The sequence below is a fragment of the Motacilla alba genome, chromosome 2 (genome assembly GCF_015832195.1).
Source record: "Motacilla alba alba isolate MOTALB_02 chromosome 2, Motacilla_alba_V1.0_pri, whole genome shotgun sequence".
NCBI classification, from domain to species: domain Eukaryota; kingdom Metazoa; phylum Chordata; class Aves; order Passeriformes; family Motacillidae; genus Motacilla; species Motacilla alba.
The window spans coordinates 128501595-128519128 of NC_052017.1; the positions used below are offsets into that span (position 1 = coordinate 128501595).

The 17534-nt window shown below is 41.3% G+C and overlaps 1 protein-coding gene across 5 annotated transcripts in view; it reads left to right on the forward strand.

The window, feature by feature from the left end:
- The window catches only part of LOC119697904 (neural-cadherin-like), a 55689-nt gene that overhangs the window by 29167 nt on the left and 8988 nt on the right, over window positions 1-17534 (forward strand). For 4 of the 5 annotated variants that reach the window (XR_005255994.1, XM_038129270.1, XM_038129271.1 and 1 more), the window contains 14 exons: window positions 1244-1371; window positions 2553-2739; window positions 2878-3021; window positions 4678-4961; window positions 5892-7509; window positions 9406-9499; window positions 10265-10449; window positions 11030-11262; window positions 12294-12571; window positions 14223-14437; window positions 14731-14858; window positions 15694-15821; window positions 16128-16257; window positions 16340-16520. Coding sequence is in view for 3 of the 5 variants with exons in the window: in XM_038129270.1 (XP_037985198.1) it covers window positions 1244-1371; window positions 2553-2739; window positions 2878-3021; window positions 4678-4961; window positions 5892-7509; window positions 9406-9499; window positions 10265-10449; window positions 11030-11262; window positions 12294-12571; window positions 14223-14437; window positions 14731-14858; window positions 15694-15821; window positions 16128-16257; window positions 16340-16520 (3933 nt within the window). In the remaining 2 variants the exon portion in view is untranslated. Of the gene's footprint in view, window positions 1-1243; window positions 1372-2552; window positions 2740-2877; window positions 3022-4677; window positions 4962-5891; window positions 7510-9405; window positions 9500-10264; window positions 10450-11029; window positions 11263-12293; window positions 12572-14222; window positions 14438-14730; window positions 14859-15693; window positions 15822-16127; window positions 16258-16339; window positions 16521-17534 lie in introns of those variants that run through there. The other variant, XR_005255995.1, reaches the window with a different exon arrangement.

The following is a 17534-nucleotide window of genomic DNA, read 5'->3' on the forward strand; positions in this document are numbered from 1 at the left end:
TAAGCTTTGCTGCTGTTCAGAAAAATATTCTTCTTATTTTTAGTATAATGCCATGAATTAAGGTAACATCCATGAAACACCAAGCCCCCTCAGAATGCTTTGTACATTTCTGTACTGTAAATAGTTCTGCAGTCATTAAAGAGGTCTGTCTGAGGCAACTCCTAAGTACAACCATCAAATGTGGAGATGTGATAGTGCAAAAATGGGCTGTTTGAATGTTTAGGCAGCACTGTGCCTGGTTCTATAAAGGCACTTAGAAAGATTTTATTTCAAAAGGAGGAAAAATCTCGTACTTGTTCCCAAGCTATTGAAAGGAGATGAGTATTACTGGAAATACTCTGTGCTATAGAAAGAGAAACAGCTCAGATAGGATGGATTTGTGTTGGATATCTGTTTAGCGGTTTTTGTTACATTCAGTCTTTTCCATTGCATACTGAGATTACAAGTACAGAAACGAAATTGCAAGGATCCTTATGATAAATGCAATTTTCAAAAATTTTATTCAAACCTCCTTATAGAAGGATCTTTTTGTAAGGCTCTGTTCCGGTAAATCCACATAAAACTATAAATCTGATATTAATCCCTGCTTTTTGCAGGATTAGTGGAGCTACTTATGTTAGGCAGACATTCAGATGAAAATATGAGTAAATGAAGTCTCCAGCAAAAACATTTGTCTTGCCCACCACCATGGAACTGAGAATGGGGCAGTAATTTGAAAGGGAATCCAACTTTACTGCTTCACTTTATCCTGGCATTGTCCTGTCTTTCACAATCCACCAATGCAAAACCCCTCCTGGCTGTAGAGCAGGGTCTGAGCTACACTGTAGGTTATGGACCCTGTCTCAAAAGGTTTTTCCTGCAGAGCAGTTATTGGTGCTAGAATTTGGCAGAAACTTTATTCTGCTCACAAGAAAAAAATCCTTTTTCAGTAATTTAGCTGTGGATGAAAGCCCTCCTGGTTCTGTCATTCAGAGACTTAGTGTATCTCTGGTGAAGTCATTAGCCACTATCTCAGCTGGGATTAGGCCACTGTTTCCCAGAAACTGCCCAGTGTCTATAAAATGTCTCCTGACTGCTACCATGAAAATGGGAAAACTCAGAGCAGGACTGCTGATTACTGTAATCAATGTAAGTTCTTCCTCCAAGCAAAATACAACTGAGGGGGAAATACCAAAATAACCACAGTAAACAATAAGGTTTTCAAATATTTTCTTACCATGATCCTCATCGCCTCCTTTTTCAGATGTCAATGACAATGTTCCATTCTTCATGTCTTCTAACTACGAGGTGTCTGTGCCAGAAGGAGCTGATGTTGGCACGTCCGTGGTTCAGGTGTTAGCTATGGACTTGGATTCTGGCCTACATGGAGAGGTTTGACTTTAATCCAGTTCTTTTCCTCACCATACTCAAGTTGTGGTACAGTAATTAGTGAGAATGTGCAGTCAGCTGATGGCAGGGTAATGAGCCACCAGCACTTCTTACAGCACTTGTCAAGTATTTGTCTATCTCATGGCTGGTGTGCGTCTCACGGGATGCAGGCAGAGAAGATGCGGTTCATGATCTCAGGGTCCTGCAGCGTGGCAGCTCATCCTGATCCAGCAACCACGACAAAGCACTGCTGCGTGATTCTCAGGGTTGCTCCCATGACAAGACAAGTGGATGTGGCTGCAGGACATGTTTTCAAACTCTTGCCTCTTTAGCTCATTTTTTAATTGACCATCAGTGATTATTGTCAGTTATTCACAGCCTTTTAAATATGGTTGATTAAATACCATCATAGTAACAATGAACCAAACCTAGGAAAAAGCAGAATTCTGAAGGGAATTACACATTATCTTTGCATTTTCTTGAGCCATTTCTAAAAATCCTACTAGTTCTTCTGTGAAGAAACTCTAGCTAATGGAGACTCTGGGAACTCTGCTGTTCTGGAACTGTCATTTTCTGTCTGGAACTGTCATGTAGATTCTGAAGGGCAACCTGTGTGGTAGAACAGTCTGGTGCTGCTCTGGTCATGACTTGAGAGTGGGGATGGAACTGCTGTTTTTTCAGAGAACGACCTTTATTAAAGGGAAAAATGTGAATAGCTTTCATTGGGGGAGGTTTTAATTTATTCAGTCTTGTTGAACAGGACCCAAATTATTAGGGATTTTTGGGGTTTTTTTTGGTTTTTTGGGGGTTTTTTTTGAGATCAGAAGCACAGTGGATTACTAGAAACTGAGGAGACACTGGAAAAAATGCCAGTCCCAACATTCTCTCTCCTTCTGTTATTCATGATCTTAACTGCTCCTACTGGCCACTGTTGGAGATTAGATACTGGGCTTGATGGGCCTTGATATCACTGGTACAGATGTTCTTCTGTTTAAAAATTCTGCACTTTTTATCAAAATAAGCAAAAGACTTAGAAAAAATACGTTCAGATGATCTGTCTTTCCTCAGAGTGTTGCTACTTTGCAAACAGAACCAGGAGGCTACTGAGGAAAGCGGAGGTCACAGCACTTGGACATACAAATGAAAATTGAAAATGTAACCTCTTTTAACTATTTCCTTTTTAGGTTCATTACTTAATATTAAAAGATGCTAATGAGGATTATCAGTTCTTCACCATTGAACCTGAGACAGGAATTATTTCCACCCAGGCATCTTTTGACAGAGAGAGAAGAGCCTCTTACTTGATTGAAGTTCAGTCTCAGGACTTATCAGAATCTGCCAGACCTGGTGTTCATGGGCAGCCCAACACAGGTAAAAACTAAGAAGGGATTCTATATTGGGCTTTTTACTTTCATAGGCTTGGCAGGTATGTGAGCTGTTTGGAATAATGCAAGGTATTCCACCTCTGCCATTTCTACTCTGCATGTTCCTCTCGCATCTCCTTCTTAGACACAGCCTACGTGAGGATTTTTGTCAGCGATGTGAACGACAATGCCCCGGCATTTCCTCAGTCAGTGTATGAGGTCAGCATAGATGAGGACAAGGATGTGGGAAGTCCTGTTGTGACAGCAACAGCAGATGACAAAGATGAGGGTGAGTGCACCCTGCATGTCTTTTTAAGTCCTTTTCATGTTAATGTGTGTTTGTGTGCAGGGCTACTTCCTACATGGACAAACAGCTCTCTGCACTCAGGAGACAAGTCCACATTTCAAACATTTGGAAAAGTGGGGAGAGAAGTTCTGGGTGCATATGAGTGCTTTCTTTAATTAGGTGCTCAGGTTTGTAGTGCAAAGGTTGAGTTAGCTGGCAATGTCTTTGGGGCAGAATTAAATCAGCCCGAATCACAACACTGCTGTAACTTTGTACTCACTCTTTCCAGAGCACATGCTTGCTTTTTGCTGACTCCTGTACTTCCAAGATCTCCCTAGGAGTCAGTTCTATTCACTACTATTGTAAAAAAATTAAATATGTGCTTTTTGATGAGTTAGGGGGTTAAATATGCTTTATTTATGGAAGGGAGGATCTGACAAACAGTAAAAAATCTGGGATGGCATGGCCAGAAATGAAATCAGGAAGAAAGGGAAAGTCAGACCTTCCATTTGGGCTCACACTGACACCAGCTCTGATGGTGTGAAGCTGCCCCTACTGTGTGGTGAGACCAGATGGGCAGAGCCAGTCCAACAGCATGTACCACTAGTCAGTCCCTATCTTAGCATTTTGGTTACTTTTGTGAGCTGATCCAGCTCAACTTGCTGAAGAGAAACAAATCTATTGGTTAAAAGAAGGCAAGCCGGTGATAGAGCCCAAATGAGAGCCAGAGGGACGTGTTGCTGGGAGCAGGTGAGAGCTGGCCCTTCCTTTCAGAGACAGTGCTGCAATGCCTGTGCCTCTTGCTGCCCATGGGGGAGGTGTAAAGAGGCCTTTGAAACCAGCTGCTGCACTTGGGAGAATTTGACAAAAGCTGCTAGCAAGTGATGCTCAAGCTTTTGCTGAAAAGACAGCCAAATCCTTCCAAGCACTAATGCTGAGCACAGCCTTTTCACTTTCTAACCATCCATATTGCTCTAGTCTTGTCATCCACAGCTGACTCACAACTTAAAAAGCTGAATGTTCTTTTTGCTCCTAGCAGTTCAACTATTTAATTTAGGAAATGACTTTGTATACTGGAATGCAATGTGTTTTTTACCTTTCCAAGTAAGTAAACAGGAAGCACTAAACTACTTGTTGTTGTTCCTAAAGGTTTTGCAGCAGTCAAACAACTGCTGTTGCACAGGTGGAATGTTCTATGATGAATTCTTGCTCAAAAATGGAGGGCTTCTGTTATATTTTAGCACCACCCAGTGGTTTAAAAAAGTTAAGGAATACTGGCATTTGAAGTAAGAGGCTTAGGAAACATTGATAAAAATAGGTTCTTGTATTTTCATAGTATGTTACTTTTTTATTATTGGCAAATGAATGCACAGTAATTCAGAGGCACATAATTTCTCCATTATCAATCAACAAGTGCTTATCTGTGTCTGTAAATTAGACTTGTAAATATAAATGCAGACCAAGCCTCTCATCTACCACATACAAAACCTTCAAATTACAAGCACAGATCATTCTGTGTATGTTTTTATGTTTTACTTCACACACACACACCACAACAGTCTTGGAAAATAAGGTTTTTCTTGGATACATGTCCATTGTGCAGAGCTGCATTGAGCACTCATAGAGTGAATAGGGGGCAATTGCTTCTTTCTCTTATAGGTGCAAATGCCAAACTAAGGTATCAGATCACTTCAGGAAATGTGAAAGGGGTTTTTGATGTGGAACCTGAGATTGGAACTGTCTTCATTGCTCAGCCTCTGGATTATGAACAAGAACAACATTATGAGCTCCGACTTGTAGCTTCTGATGGAAAATGGGAAAACCACACTCTTATCATCATCAATGTTGTCAATAAGAATGATGAAGCACCAGTCTTCACTCAGAATGAATACCAGGGCAGTGTCTTGGAGGAGCTCACTGATCTGCCCGTACTTGTCCTAAAGGTAAAGCAGTTCCCACAAAGGAGGGCAAAATCTGGGTTTGTGTTCAGCTCAATCCCATGCATTCACACAAATCCAAAAAGATAGTACATTTACAGTGGGTGAGGCCTGGTATTAGGGCTTAGCTAGCAACTTTCTGTAAAGAATAGAATAGAGTAAACCTGGTAATTTTTCATGATGGACTTGCTCTCTTCACCTACATAAATAGTGGTTGGTTTTGATCTTAAGGTCTTTTTCAAATTGATTTCTAATTATTGAAAAATGTGATAATTTCCTTTACAAAGACAATTTGGCACATTTTGAGTGACTGTATAAGCACAGAATGGTTGGCATGCGTACTTCATTCATGTAATGGTTAAATTTATGCTACCAAATAAACACTACCAGGGATTGTTCTTTGACTCCAGCTCAATCATCTTCATTGTTTTGTTGTTAGAGCAGCTCTTGGTAGGTCCAACTAGCAATCTCCTAAACAATCCCTGGATGCAAATCAGGAGCTGGGAGTTCTCTCTGGCTTGTGCTGATCAATCAGCTTGGATTATGGTCTGTTTTCACAGCAGTCTGTAAACTCAGAGAGAACCAGCCTCTGCTTGCCTTTGTATTCCAGCTCTAAAAATTTCACAGGAAATATTTGCTCAGCAGAACTGTTATTATTTTCGCTTGGTTCTTCCTACAGTTTTTTCTCTTTCCAAAATATATGGGGAAGTAGAATGTCTAGAAATGTCCTAGTTTTGTTTCTGTCTGTGGAAATGTCCTGGTTTTGTTTCTCTAGGCTATTTATTGAAAGAGTACTTGAATGACTCAAACCAAGAGATGCTTGCTGTTAAAATTCACACTGTTCATTTAGCCTGCACTGTAGCAGCTGCTGTCAAAAAGAGAAGTGTGATTTCCTTTTTTTTCACATAAACACTTGCCTGCTGTGGTTTGTTCCAGGTTTCTGCAATGGATCCTGACCAAGCAGCAGATCAAAATGCCATTAGCTACTCCCTGCACGGACAGGGAGCCAGCAGCGAATTCAGCATCAATGAGAACACAGGTGAGATCAGCGCACACAAAAGGTTAGACCGGGAGAAGCGATCGATGTGGCGCTTTCTTGTTCTTGCAACGGATGAGGGTGGAGAGGGCCTGACTGGCTTTGCAGATGTGATCATAGAAGTGAGGGACGTGAATGACAATGCACCCCTTTTCCTCTGTGTATCGGATGGCTGTTTCACGGGCCACATCCCTGAGGACTCTCCAGCTGACACTCCTATCATGGAAATGACAGCAGTGGACCTCGATGACCCCAAGGCTGGTATAAATGCTGTGCTAACATACAGTATCATTCAGAACGTCAAAAACGAAATTAATTTGAACTTGTTCTCAATTGATTCAGTTAGTGGCACCATCTCTACAGTGCTTGGGTCCCTGGACCGTGAGAAAGAAGACAAATACCTAGTGGTGGTTGAGGCCAGAGATGGAGGAGGGCTCACTGGGACAGGCACCGCCACTATTTTGGTGACTGACGTGAATGATCATGCTCCAGTCTTCCAGCAAAGGATTTATACAGCATTTGTCTCCGAGAATGCAAGTATTAACACTGAGGTGGTAGTGGTGTCTGCTGTGGACAGAGATGAGGGAGAAAATGCCATGGTGACATTCAGCATCGTTGATGGGGACAATGACCGCAAGTTCTCCATAGAGACAGATGAAGTCAAAAACTGTGGGTTCATCCGACTGCGCAAACAGGTTGACTTTGAGAAGCCGCATGAGAGGGTATTCAATTTGACCGTGAAAGCAGAGGACATGGATTTCTTCAGCATTGCTCACTGTGTGATCTATGTGGAGGACTCGAATGATCATGCTCCTGTCTTCTATCCCCAGTTCTATGAAGTGGCTGCACTTGGGGAAGATGTACCAGTTGGCACCAAAATTATTCAGGTTTCTGCTGTTGACTTGGATTCTGGCCTGAATGGGAGGTTTTCTTTCCACCTGCTAAACAAGTCTGATCCAGGTGGCCAGTTCTCTTTGGCTAGTGATGGGTGGCTGATGGTTGCAGGATTGCTGGATTATGAGACAGTGGCTCAGTACCAACTCATTGTGATTGCCACTGATATGGGACAACCCCCTCTGACTGGCAGTGCCACTGTTATAGTGACTCTGCAGGACGTAAATGACAATGGGCCAGAGTTCGAGGCACATTATAACCCAGTGGTCTGGGAGAACACAGCTTCTCCACAGGTTGTCCAAATGAATGAGACCTCCACACTGCTGTATGCCAAGGACCGGGACACTGCTGCGAACGGAGCCCCTTTCTCCTTTCGCCTTCTCAGCGATTTCGATAGCCTGACCAGCTTCAGCCTGCAGGACTTCCACAACGGCAGTGCCATGCTCACCGCCCTGCGCTCCTTTGACAGGGAGGTGCACAAGGCATTCTACCTGCCCATCCTGATCACAGACAGCGGGATCCCACCCATGAGCTCCACCAACACACTGACCGTGAACATCGGGGACCAAAATGACCACCCGCATTCTGCTGGCTACATGGAGTGTCTCATTTACAGCTATGATGGTAAATCACTCCCTGATGTTTGCTTCCAAGTGTGGCATAAGGCCAAAAGAGGCAGCTTTAAGTTCTACAGGAGGACTCTGTCCTGTTCCACATAAGCTGTTAGTAAAGGTGCTACTGAAGTTTGCTTAAACCCCAACAGAGAGCAGTAGGTATGTGGGGCACAGGTCTCTGGGCCACTTGATTTGTTGAAAAAAGTGAGTCAGCCTTGAAGAAGGAGCATAACTGGCTGCTTTTCTTGGCACCTTTCTGTCAAACTTGAGTAATGGTCTCTTGGTTTCAGATACAGTTTTTCAGCAGCATTAACATATCAGGGGACAAAAAATTACCAAAGTTCTAATGTTGCTGAGAAATTATGAGTCTGAATGCTGAGAACCATTTTTTTCCTCCTTAAACATTTTTCCTTCTCCAGATTGCATTGAATTTTAGTGAATACACCTTAACTGAACTCATATGTAAACTGCTGAAACATTGATCTAAGTCTTCAGCTGAAAGATGCTGTTATGGGGGAATTTTCTGTGAATGCTGGCTGCAGTGTGAGAGAAGCCTTCTTTACCTTCTTGCTTTGGCAATTAGGCAGCAGTATTCTTGTGATCTGATGCCCCCTGTAATAAGCCCATCAGGAAAATAAAATGCACAGGTAAAAATATTTTGGGATTAAATATATTTTGCTTGCATCCATGTTGGCTCAGGGCATTCCTTCCTCTTCTACTCTGCTCTGGGTCCTATGGTTTGATAGCACATTAAACAAATTGTCTATTGTGGCATATTAGGAACTACTTCTGAGTAGATGCTGTTCACATTTATTTGTACTGAAACCTTGTACTGCCTGTTGCATGATTACTCCAGTTCAGCTTATTGTTAAATTGAAACCAAGTCTGTTTCTATTTACTGAGAAACTCCACCTGTAGCTTAAATACCAAACATTTCCATTAAGCCTGAATTCCATTTTAGTTGTTTCTTTCATCAGTACATCAGTTAATTTCTGGGAGGGACTATTCAAGACCTCAGATCTTTGATTAATTAAAATATAAAGAAGAGACAGAATCAAAAGGCTACTGTCACATTGTATGTTACACTCATATCCTGTGGGAGTCAAACACCAGGGCATCCTGTATACTGTGTCCTGCAAAATATCCAGTGAATGTTACCACAGTTGCCAGAGAGGTACAGTTTTCTCTCCTTGCATTCAGTTCCTCGTTTGTCAGGGTTTGTGCTGCTCCTTGTCATACAATGAAGTCCCACATTCATCCTTTTTGTGTATCCTTGATTCTTTACTCAGTAGGTTTATGAATTCAGACAACTACTTCCTTCAGAAGTAAGGAGGAACCTTTTCTTCAGAAGTAAGTTTTGTAAATCCAGAAAATAATAATTTGTCAGTTTTGCTGAGAGGATGTAAAACAAGCAGAATACATGCTGCTTTCCATCTCACACCAGTCTCACCATTTACTCAAAAGAAGCCTGGCCACTGTATTTTGAGCATCCTCTCTATCTTGCTGTAATTTCTATCTTGCTGTAATTGCTACTGTTTTTGCCCTTTATAACCCAGTCTGCATTTTGGTTGTTCGTCCTGCCAAACACCAATCCCTGTCTAAACCACTTTGTATCCACCATTTGGTTGGATAATGCAGATAAAATAGGGAAAATTCTCAGAGGTTGCTTTTCTTTTTTCATTCCCATTGCTTTTCATTGCAGTCACCTGTAGAATTTTTGTAGTCGTACAACAAACATGTGACAAGCAGGGCACCATGTGGCATTTGCAAACCAGTGCATGTCTCTCAAGAACTACCACAGCTATTTTTGTAGAGGCCTCAGGCTTCTGACACGTGCTTGGATCAGTACATGTTTGTGTACATGTGAGAGGTCTGACTGTGCCACTTGTGTGCTATGTTGTTCCAGGTATTCTCCCCACGACTGTACTGGGCCAGGTCAGTGCCCCTGATGCTGATGACTGGGATCGCAAAATCTACCAATTTGAAGGGAAAACATCAAGGTATTTGGAGAGAAAGATGGGAGTTGCGAAAATTTTATGGCAAAATTGAGCACACACAAAATCACAGCAAGTATTTACATTGACTTTTTTTTGAAAACATGAGTACAAAAGCATTTTGTTGGTTAGACACTTCTGTGTGCAGATCTCCAAAAGCCCTTCTGAGTGTGAGGCTGCAGTAAATAACACTGCATGCCAGACCAGTCTGCTGCCCATTGCCGCATGGGCCAGAATTCTAAAGTCCTGTTCACAGTCATACTCACAATCTATATTAGTGAGCCGCTACAGGAAACACACCTACTAACTTCTAAATCCCTTCATCCAAGCTCCCGGTGTTTCCATGTCACCATTGGTTACAAGACCTTTTTTATACTGGATGTATAGACTTGGGAGTGTCTGGATTGGGACTGGGGCTGACATGTACATGTGCCACTCGAGGTTTTGACGGAGGTGTCACTGTCAGTGAATGTATCTACATTAGGAGTTAGCACTATTTCCAAAGTTATGGCGGTTGCAGCTTTAGTCTTCCTACGGAGTTAATACATCATAGCAGCAGGACAAAAGCTTCATGATACACTGGTGAAGAGCCATTAGGAGCCAACAGGAGACAATGTAAAAAAGTTCTGCTCTGCTCTGTCCCTTCATGAGGGAACACATCTGCTTTCTATGATAAATAGAAAGTGGTTCAGAAAAACCACCAGTGATGATAATTAGTACTTAGTTTTTGAACTTCTCATAGCTTGTTCCTTGGCTTAAATCTTATTACAGGTACTTTATCCTTAATGATAACTCAGGTTTGCTGACTATTAAAGAAGGAACCCCAGCAGGAACATACAACATAAGAGTTAGAGTCATTGATGGAGTCTGGCCAGATGTTATCTCCACTGTAAAGGTTATAGTGAAGGAAATCAAAGATGACGCCCTCCGTAATGCTGGTTCTGTACGAATAAAAGGTAAGCAATGTGCTCAAATACGGTCTATGTCTGCAATGTTACTGCTGTGATACCTAGAATTCTGCTTAGAATGCTCTTAGACATGGGATGAGAATTAATAGTTTTCTAGGTAAGGGTTTGAAAATGCATCTTTGCATGGTCCTCTGATGCTGCATGTGAAGAAACACCTATGAAGAAAACAGACAGCAAGGAAAAGTTGTCTGATTTCTATACCAACTTTTTAAAAACCCAGTAACTTATATTTCAGAAGAAAAACTTTATTTGAACAAGTGTCTGGCTGAAAATCACCAAATTCTTTCAAACTTTGTGGAAAAGTAAAATCTTCTTAAACATGTTTCTGATTCTAAAAAATAATTTAAAAAATAAAAATTGAAAATTAATAAAAGTCTAAACAGTTTCAGAACACACAGGTTTAGCAGAAGCAAGCACAGAAACTTTCAGAGCCTAAAAATGAAAATACTCCTGAATTTGCAGTTGAGTCCATTTTATGCAACCTTACAATTTATTTTGTGATGCTCCTCTCTTCTATTGCTACAACAGTTGCAAGAAACATGTGTCAAATTTTCAACTGCTGTTACAGGTATCTCACCAGAGGAGTTCATATCCCAGTCCCCTGAAAAACAAAGTAAATACTACCAGATGAAGAAGCTGCTTTCAGAAATTATCTCAGTTCAACAGGAAAATGTTCACATTTTCAGTGTACTGAACAGCCCAAGTCCAATCCGAGGGGTTGATGTTTGGTTTGCAGTTTACGGTCCACCTTATTATAAAGCAGAAAAACTTAATGGCAATGTAGCAGCTTCCAGAGCCTGGGTAAGTATCCATCCTGTGTATGAAACCACAGCATCTTCTCATTGTGTCTATTCAGGTAATGTCTATTGCCTAGTGAATGTGGACAATTAGAATGATTGACGGAGTAATGTGTAATAGTTTTAAACAGATAGTTTAAATCAGCAAAATCAAACAAAATCCTTTTGCACTTACACTAAAAGTTTCAAATACTAATGTTCTGAAAGCCAGACTCTTAAATACATATTAAGTGACCTAGACACAATTACGCTGTTAGGACTGTAAACACATTCTTCCTATTGAAAAACCGTAAAACACTGTATAAAGAATGTGTTTGGCTGTTGCCTTTCCACATGATGCCTTAATGTTTCAATTTTTAGTTCTCTAGTTGAAACTCCCAAACCAGTCAAACATTTCAAGGTTCTAGACTTAAAAGACCAAAGTAGTAAAAGAGCCACTCTCCAGTACAAAACCAAGATGGAAATATGTGTTTAAAAACTAGTAAATTTCCTTTCCCTCTAGGAAAAACAAACAAACAAACAAAAAACCAACAAAACAAAAAACCCAAACCCCCCCCCCAAAAAAAAACCACCAAAAAACCCCAAACCACCACTGAAAAGAGTTAAATCATTTGCTCTGTTGGAAACATGAGCTGTACCAACTCATTCTTACCAGGAAAGATATTTCTTCAGTATCCAGTGCCAATTCCCAGTATCTTTAAGTCAGAAGTTCAGATTAAAAATATAGTTTCGATGCTGTGTAAATAATGCATCAGAACCATTAGTGATAAAAAATTATCCGCTCAGTCTCTAATTAATATTGAGAGTATTTTTGCCTTTGAAATGCTTATTCATGCTGTAATTGACTTACACCAAGACTCTGGCCTTAACAGGTGCCAGACTGAGCTGCCTTTGGCTGTATAGGGTGAGGTAGACATTGGAAGGAATTGGCACAGCAACCACTTTTGTAAATAAATGAGACTAGGGCTTTTCATTGCTGTCATTGGTGAACTTAGTGGAAAAGTCAGATGAATGCAACTAATTATTCTTCTTCAGCTGGAAAGCATTCTGGACATAAATATCACCCAGACTGGCATTGATGAATGTGTGACTGCAGACTGCACTCACAGCAGTGGATGCATCAGTAAGCATGAACAGAATCATGTACCAACCATAACCACAGCTGGAAGTGTTTCACTGGTGTCTGTGACAGTCCTGAGTCATGCTGTGTGTGGCTGTGCTGCTCGGGAGAATCCTCATCTGTCCTGCTCCTCATATCAGACAAACCCTTGTCTCAATGGTGGCACATGTGTGGATACTGATTTGGGCTACAGGTTGGTAAAGCTTCATAAAGTGTACAAACACAATGCATGTAGCGCAGACTGTAAGGAGGATGAGTTGAAGCTTCAGAAACCATCACTGCATGTCTTCCCACTGTGGCAAATCTAAGTTTTGTTATGCTTCACACACAGGTCTTGCAAAAGAACCTCTGTTCTCAGGTACATGTATTTTATGTTCAACATAGTGTCCAGGAAAACCTTGGGAACATTCCAGGCTGCACCAGTTCCATTAATGCCACCCTGCAAAATGCTCTTAGTTTGTGCAGTCTGCCTTAAGCATTTTAATGCTGTTAAATGTTTTAATCACATCTCTTACGTCACTTAATAACCTCTTCCCCACACTTTTTGCCTTATTTGTTTCTCCAAAAATGAGATCTCATAGATAACAAAGTATAAAGAGGAAAAAAACAATAGGACTGTACTAGCTCAGAATTAGCCTGATCCCATTCCAGAATGTGGCTTCCAGCATGTTTTCTCAAAAATAATCATCCAAACAAGGAAAGCAGAAACACTGGCCAGCGTCTTCATAGCACCCTTGGTAGGGGTGACAGGACTCGGACTGAAGCTGCAGAAGCTCTTGTCATGCTAAAGTTCTTATTGCTACTCAGATATAATCAGACAGGGAAATTTTGCTGCCCAGAAACTCTGGGTAGGCTCTGTCACCTATAATTTGTTCAGCTCTGAGGTTGTTTTGCTCCTGCTCCATTTCCAGTAGTTTTGTGTGTCATCTTTTCCTGCATCCTACCCCCATCATTCTGCTCTCAAAGGTACTAGCAATCTACAGGAAACAGAGACTCAGAAATAGGAGCCCAGCTGATCTCCTTTCCTGTCCCTCTGCCCATTTCTGTTGTTCCTTTGGTTTCCCACTTACAGGTTCTGTTACTGTCATGCTGTGGCTACTCTTTTCTATAGGTTATTAAGGAAAGAACTTCAAGTGTCTCTTGTTTGATAGTATAAAAGAAATAAACTAGCAAGTATCTTGCAATAAACACAAAGAGGTCAAGATTTATGACGGCCACACCCCACTTTTTCTGGGTGATATTTCCTTCCCACACCCTTCCTGTGGAGGCTCTGATTAGACACAAGAAGAATTTTTTTTCCCAATGAGATTAATGCACCATTGTATTAATCTCCCCACGGAGGTGGTGGTTTACCCAACAATGGACACTACCAGGATGCTAGGCCATCTTGTCTAGATCATTCTTTTGCCAAGAAAAGTTGGACCAAATTATACTTGAGGCCCATTCCACCTGGCATTCTGTGGTTCTGTGATTCCTTTGCTTTTCCTGTCAGCATTACAAAGTCTTCAGACAAGCTGATAACTAAGCCTAGTGAAAAGCATGTTTTTCTTTTTTTATGCTGAAGATGTAAGATGTTTTCATGGGCTTTATATATCACAACAGGTCCATCATTTACTCACAGAATATCTTTGCATAGACATATTATAATTTAGACTAAATTTATATTGTGTTCATACAAACAAGACAAAACTTTTTTTGACAGAAGTTTTGCTAGTGCTTTACCTGTACTGTGGCCTAGGGAACATGGAGTCCTGTGTTTAAAGTGGAGAGTCCTGCTCTCAGCAGAGACCTTTGCATTTTGTGTTTGCATGGTGGATATTTACTTTTAATTTTTTATTAAATAGATGCAAATGTGCTGCAAATTTTCATGGACCAGACTGTCAGCAGACAAAACACAGCTTCAGAGGTCACGGTTATGCCTGGTTCCCTCCTCTTCAGCCTTGCTTTGAGAGCCGCATCTCCTTAGAGTTTATCACTGAAGTTGTTGATGGCCTTCTGTTGTACCATGGACCAGCGGCACGAGGGCAGCCTGGAGAACAGGAAAACTTCCTTGCTTTAGGTTAGCACCTTATGAAGTACTTGTGTTTATGTGAAGGTGAGAGTCTACTTAGTCCATAGGTTTGGGGTTTTATTTTTAAAAAGGCTCAGAAAGTTACTTCTGGAGAATAAGAAGAATGCACAATAGTTTGCCAGTATGTCTAATTCATATCTTTGTGTCACTGTTAGAAGCTGGACTTTTTTAAAGCTGTCTAAAGATCTTCTCCAACTAAGATCTAACTGCAACAGTCACTTCAACTTCATTTGAATGGGAACATGGTTACTGCATATCCAATGAGAGTCTTTCCTTTGCAGAACTCTCTGGTGGTGTCCCGTCGCTGACCGTGAGCCACAGCTCTGGTGAGCTTTTCCTGCAGCTGTCACAAAAAGTTAATGTTGCCGATCGCCGCTGGCACAATATTAAAATTATAAATGATGGAAAGGCAAGTGTAAATATGGCACAGGCAGTCCTGTGTAAGCATTAATTCATGTACCTAGTTATTCCTTCCAAATCCTTCCTCCCTTCTGTAGAACTCAATCAATCAATTTTCCATCATCTCTGAAATGGCAGGGGTAGAAGTTTGTCAGTTCGGGCATCCTCTTAGTGTTGAAGCAGTGAAGCAAAACAAGGCCTAGAGAAGTCTGATCCAGTTATGAAACTGGCCATGCTGTTTCCTTTCTTTAGTTATCCTGCCTGCTGCTTAGACAACAGAGTTGTGATAATCCAGGGGCTAGATGCTTCCTGATGTGATTGGGTGAAATATTTGTACTTTATCTGAATGAGAAGCCCTGCTCCAGCAAGCGACTTTAGATGTGTAGCACAAAGGAGGTAGATGCACTTTTGTGTACAGGGAATATCTTGCTGATAAAACACTGCTGAAGTCATCTGCTAGGCTGCCCCTTCTCTCCCGCATAAGACAAGCTGAGGGGCAGGTCAGGATCTGGGATACAGCCTGACAGACTTTCTGCTCTGTTAGGTTATCTCTCTGTGTTGTGATCTTGCAGAAAACTCCAAGAATGTCCTATGCTCCCCCTACTATGCCAATGACTTGGCATGGTCATGGCAGAGTCAGATCTTTCTTTTGTGTAGCTCGTTCGTTACATGCCATGTGCAATAACTTTCCAGATTAGTATGTGGAGTATTTTATTATTTTAACAAAGTTTCCTGCACTGTAATTGCTAGCTACTATTCTATCTTCTGCTAAGTGAAAGAAAATATGTAATTAAAATATATGCATGTCTCTGGATATAATTGTTTTAAATAATGCCTTTTTCTAGGAAGTGAAGCTGATTCTTGACAACTGTATGAATGTCTCAGTTAGAGACAATGGCAGTGTCACTAAGAAGATTTCCCAAATGGATCTGTCTGCCTGTGAAGCCTCTGGAGAGATTGTGGGATCTCAAAGGTAAACAAAAAACAAAAAAAAAACCCCAAAAAACCCCCAAAAAACCAAAACCCACAAAAAACCACAAAAAAACCAAAAAACAAAACAAAAAAAAACCCACAAAAAACCCCAAACCAACCAACTAACCAACCAAAAAAACCAACCAAACAAAAAAAACCAACAAAAAAAAAAAAAAAACAGCAAAAAAAAATTGAAACACAACTACTCAAAAGAGCTACAGAAAAAGGTGGGGGTGGGGTGGTGAAATCAGCCAAGCTGCTGTATTTTGCATGCCACTAATTCTTTCTTTCCCTCCCTCCTCTTCAGCATGGGAAAGCTCTTCAGTGGCCATCAGCCCCTGCAGCTGGGTGGAGTTAAGACCTTGCCTTACCGTGACTCCCAAAGGCACTTCAGAGGGTTTGTGGGCTGCATACGCAACGTCATCGTTGACAGTAAGGTAGGGCCACAAAGATCACTTTTGGGTTTACTGCTGATAATTGTAAGCACCTGCTGTGATGGTTTTCTTTGACCTTTTCCAGGTCTATGATTTAGAGCACCCTGCAGAGTCCCTGAACAGTGCTCCTGGCTGTGTCCTTATGGATGAGATGTGTCAGAGTGGTGGGATGGCCTCCTGTGGCACCCATGGCAAGTGTGTTGGTGGCTGGGATTACTTCCACTGTGACTGTTCCCCAGGATATGCTGGATTAGCTTGTGAAAAAGGTACTGCAAGTTCTATGGAGAAATTTGTGGTGAGGATCTGTGGAAGCGGCATCAGACACTCTGTTCCAGTGTTCAAAGTCATACTGCCGTGACTTCAAACTGAATAGAATAACAACACTATGCTGTACTCTGGGAATGATTTAGATCTTCAAAGATGTAAAGATCCTACTAACTCTTGTTAGATAATGTCACAGATGAGGGTTATGTTTAGAGCTGCTTTATTTTGCAAGGTAGGGAAATGGTCACACAGGTTGTTTTGTCATTTTTATCACCAACTTATTTTTCAGTGGTGAAAGGGGAAATATTCTGCATTGTGCCTTTTTCCTCTGCTCAGGCTGATCATAAAATGAGGTTTAATGAACATGTGAAACCTATGGGTTAAACCCTCTTGTTATCTTCAGACCCCATTTCCCATTTGTGAAATGGTGATAATTGCATCTGCATCTGTCATTAGAATGGATTGCAGGTTGAGCAATGCCCCTAGACCATAGCAGTGGGTGTATGTGGGAGCATAAAATTAGACTGCCTGCAACAAATGTGTTATCCTGCACAAAGCCAGCATGAAATATGTATCAGAGAACAAAAGTTTCCCGTAGTGGATAATGAAAACCTCAGCAATGTTGAAAGAAATTGGAAAATTTTTGCACAATTCAAAAACTTAGGAAATAAATTATTTAACTCCTAGTAGCCCACACCCATGTTCAGGGTACAGGGGATATACACTTGAAGTTGCCTTTGTCCCCTCTATCTTAAAACCTTCATCAGCCAAGCAGGAATCAGAAGTGAATGACAGATGTTTACTGGAATTTCACCTGCCTCTGGGTACAAGGTACAAATAACGTGGTTGATCATAACAGTTTGTAAAGAGCACCAGTTCCTCATAACTCAGGGGGCTTTTGTTGGAAGATAATTGTCCCCCCTCAGTCCTGTGGTTTGAGTGAGCTACACGTGAGGATGAGCAGAAGACAGCAGCTGGAAAGGAGTGCTTGCAAGCTAGTGTTGGATCAACATGTT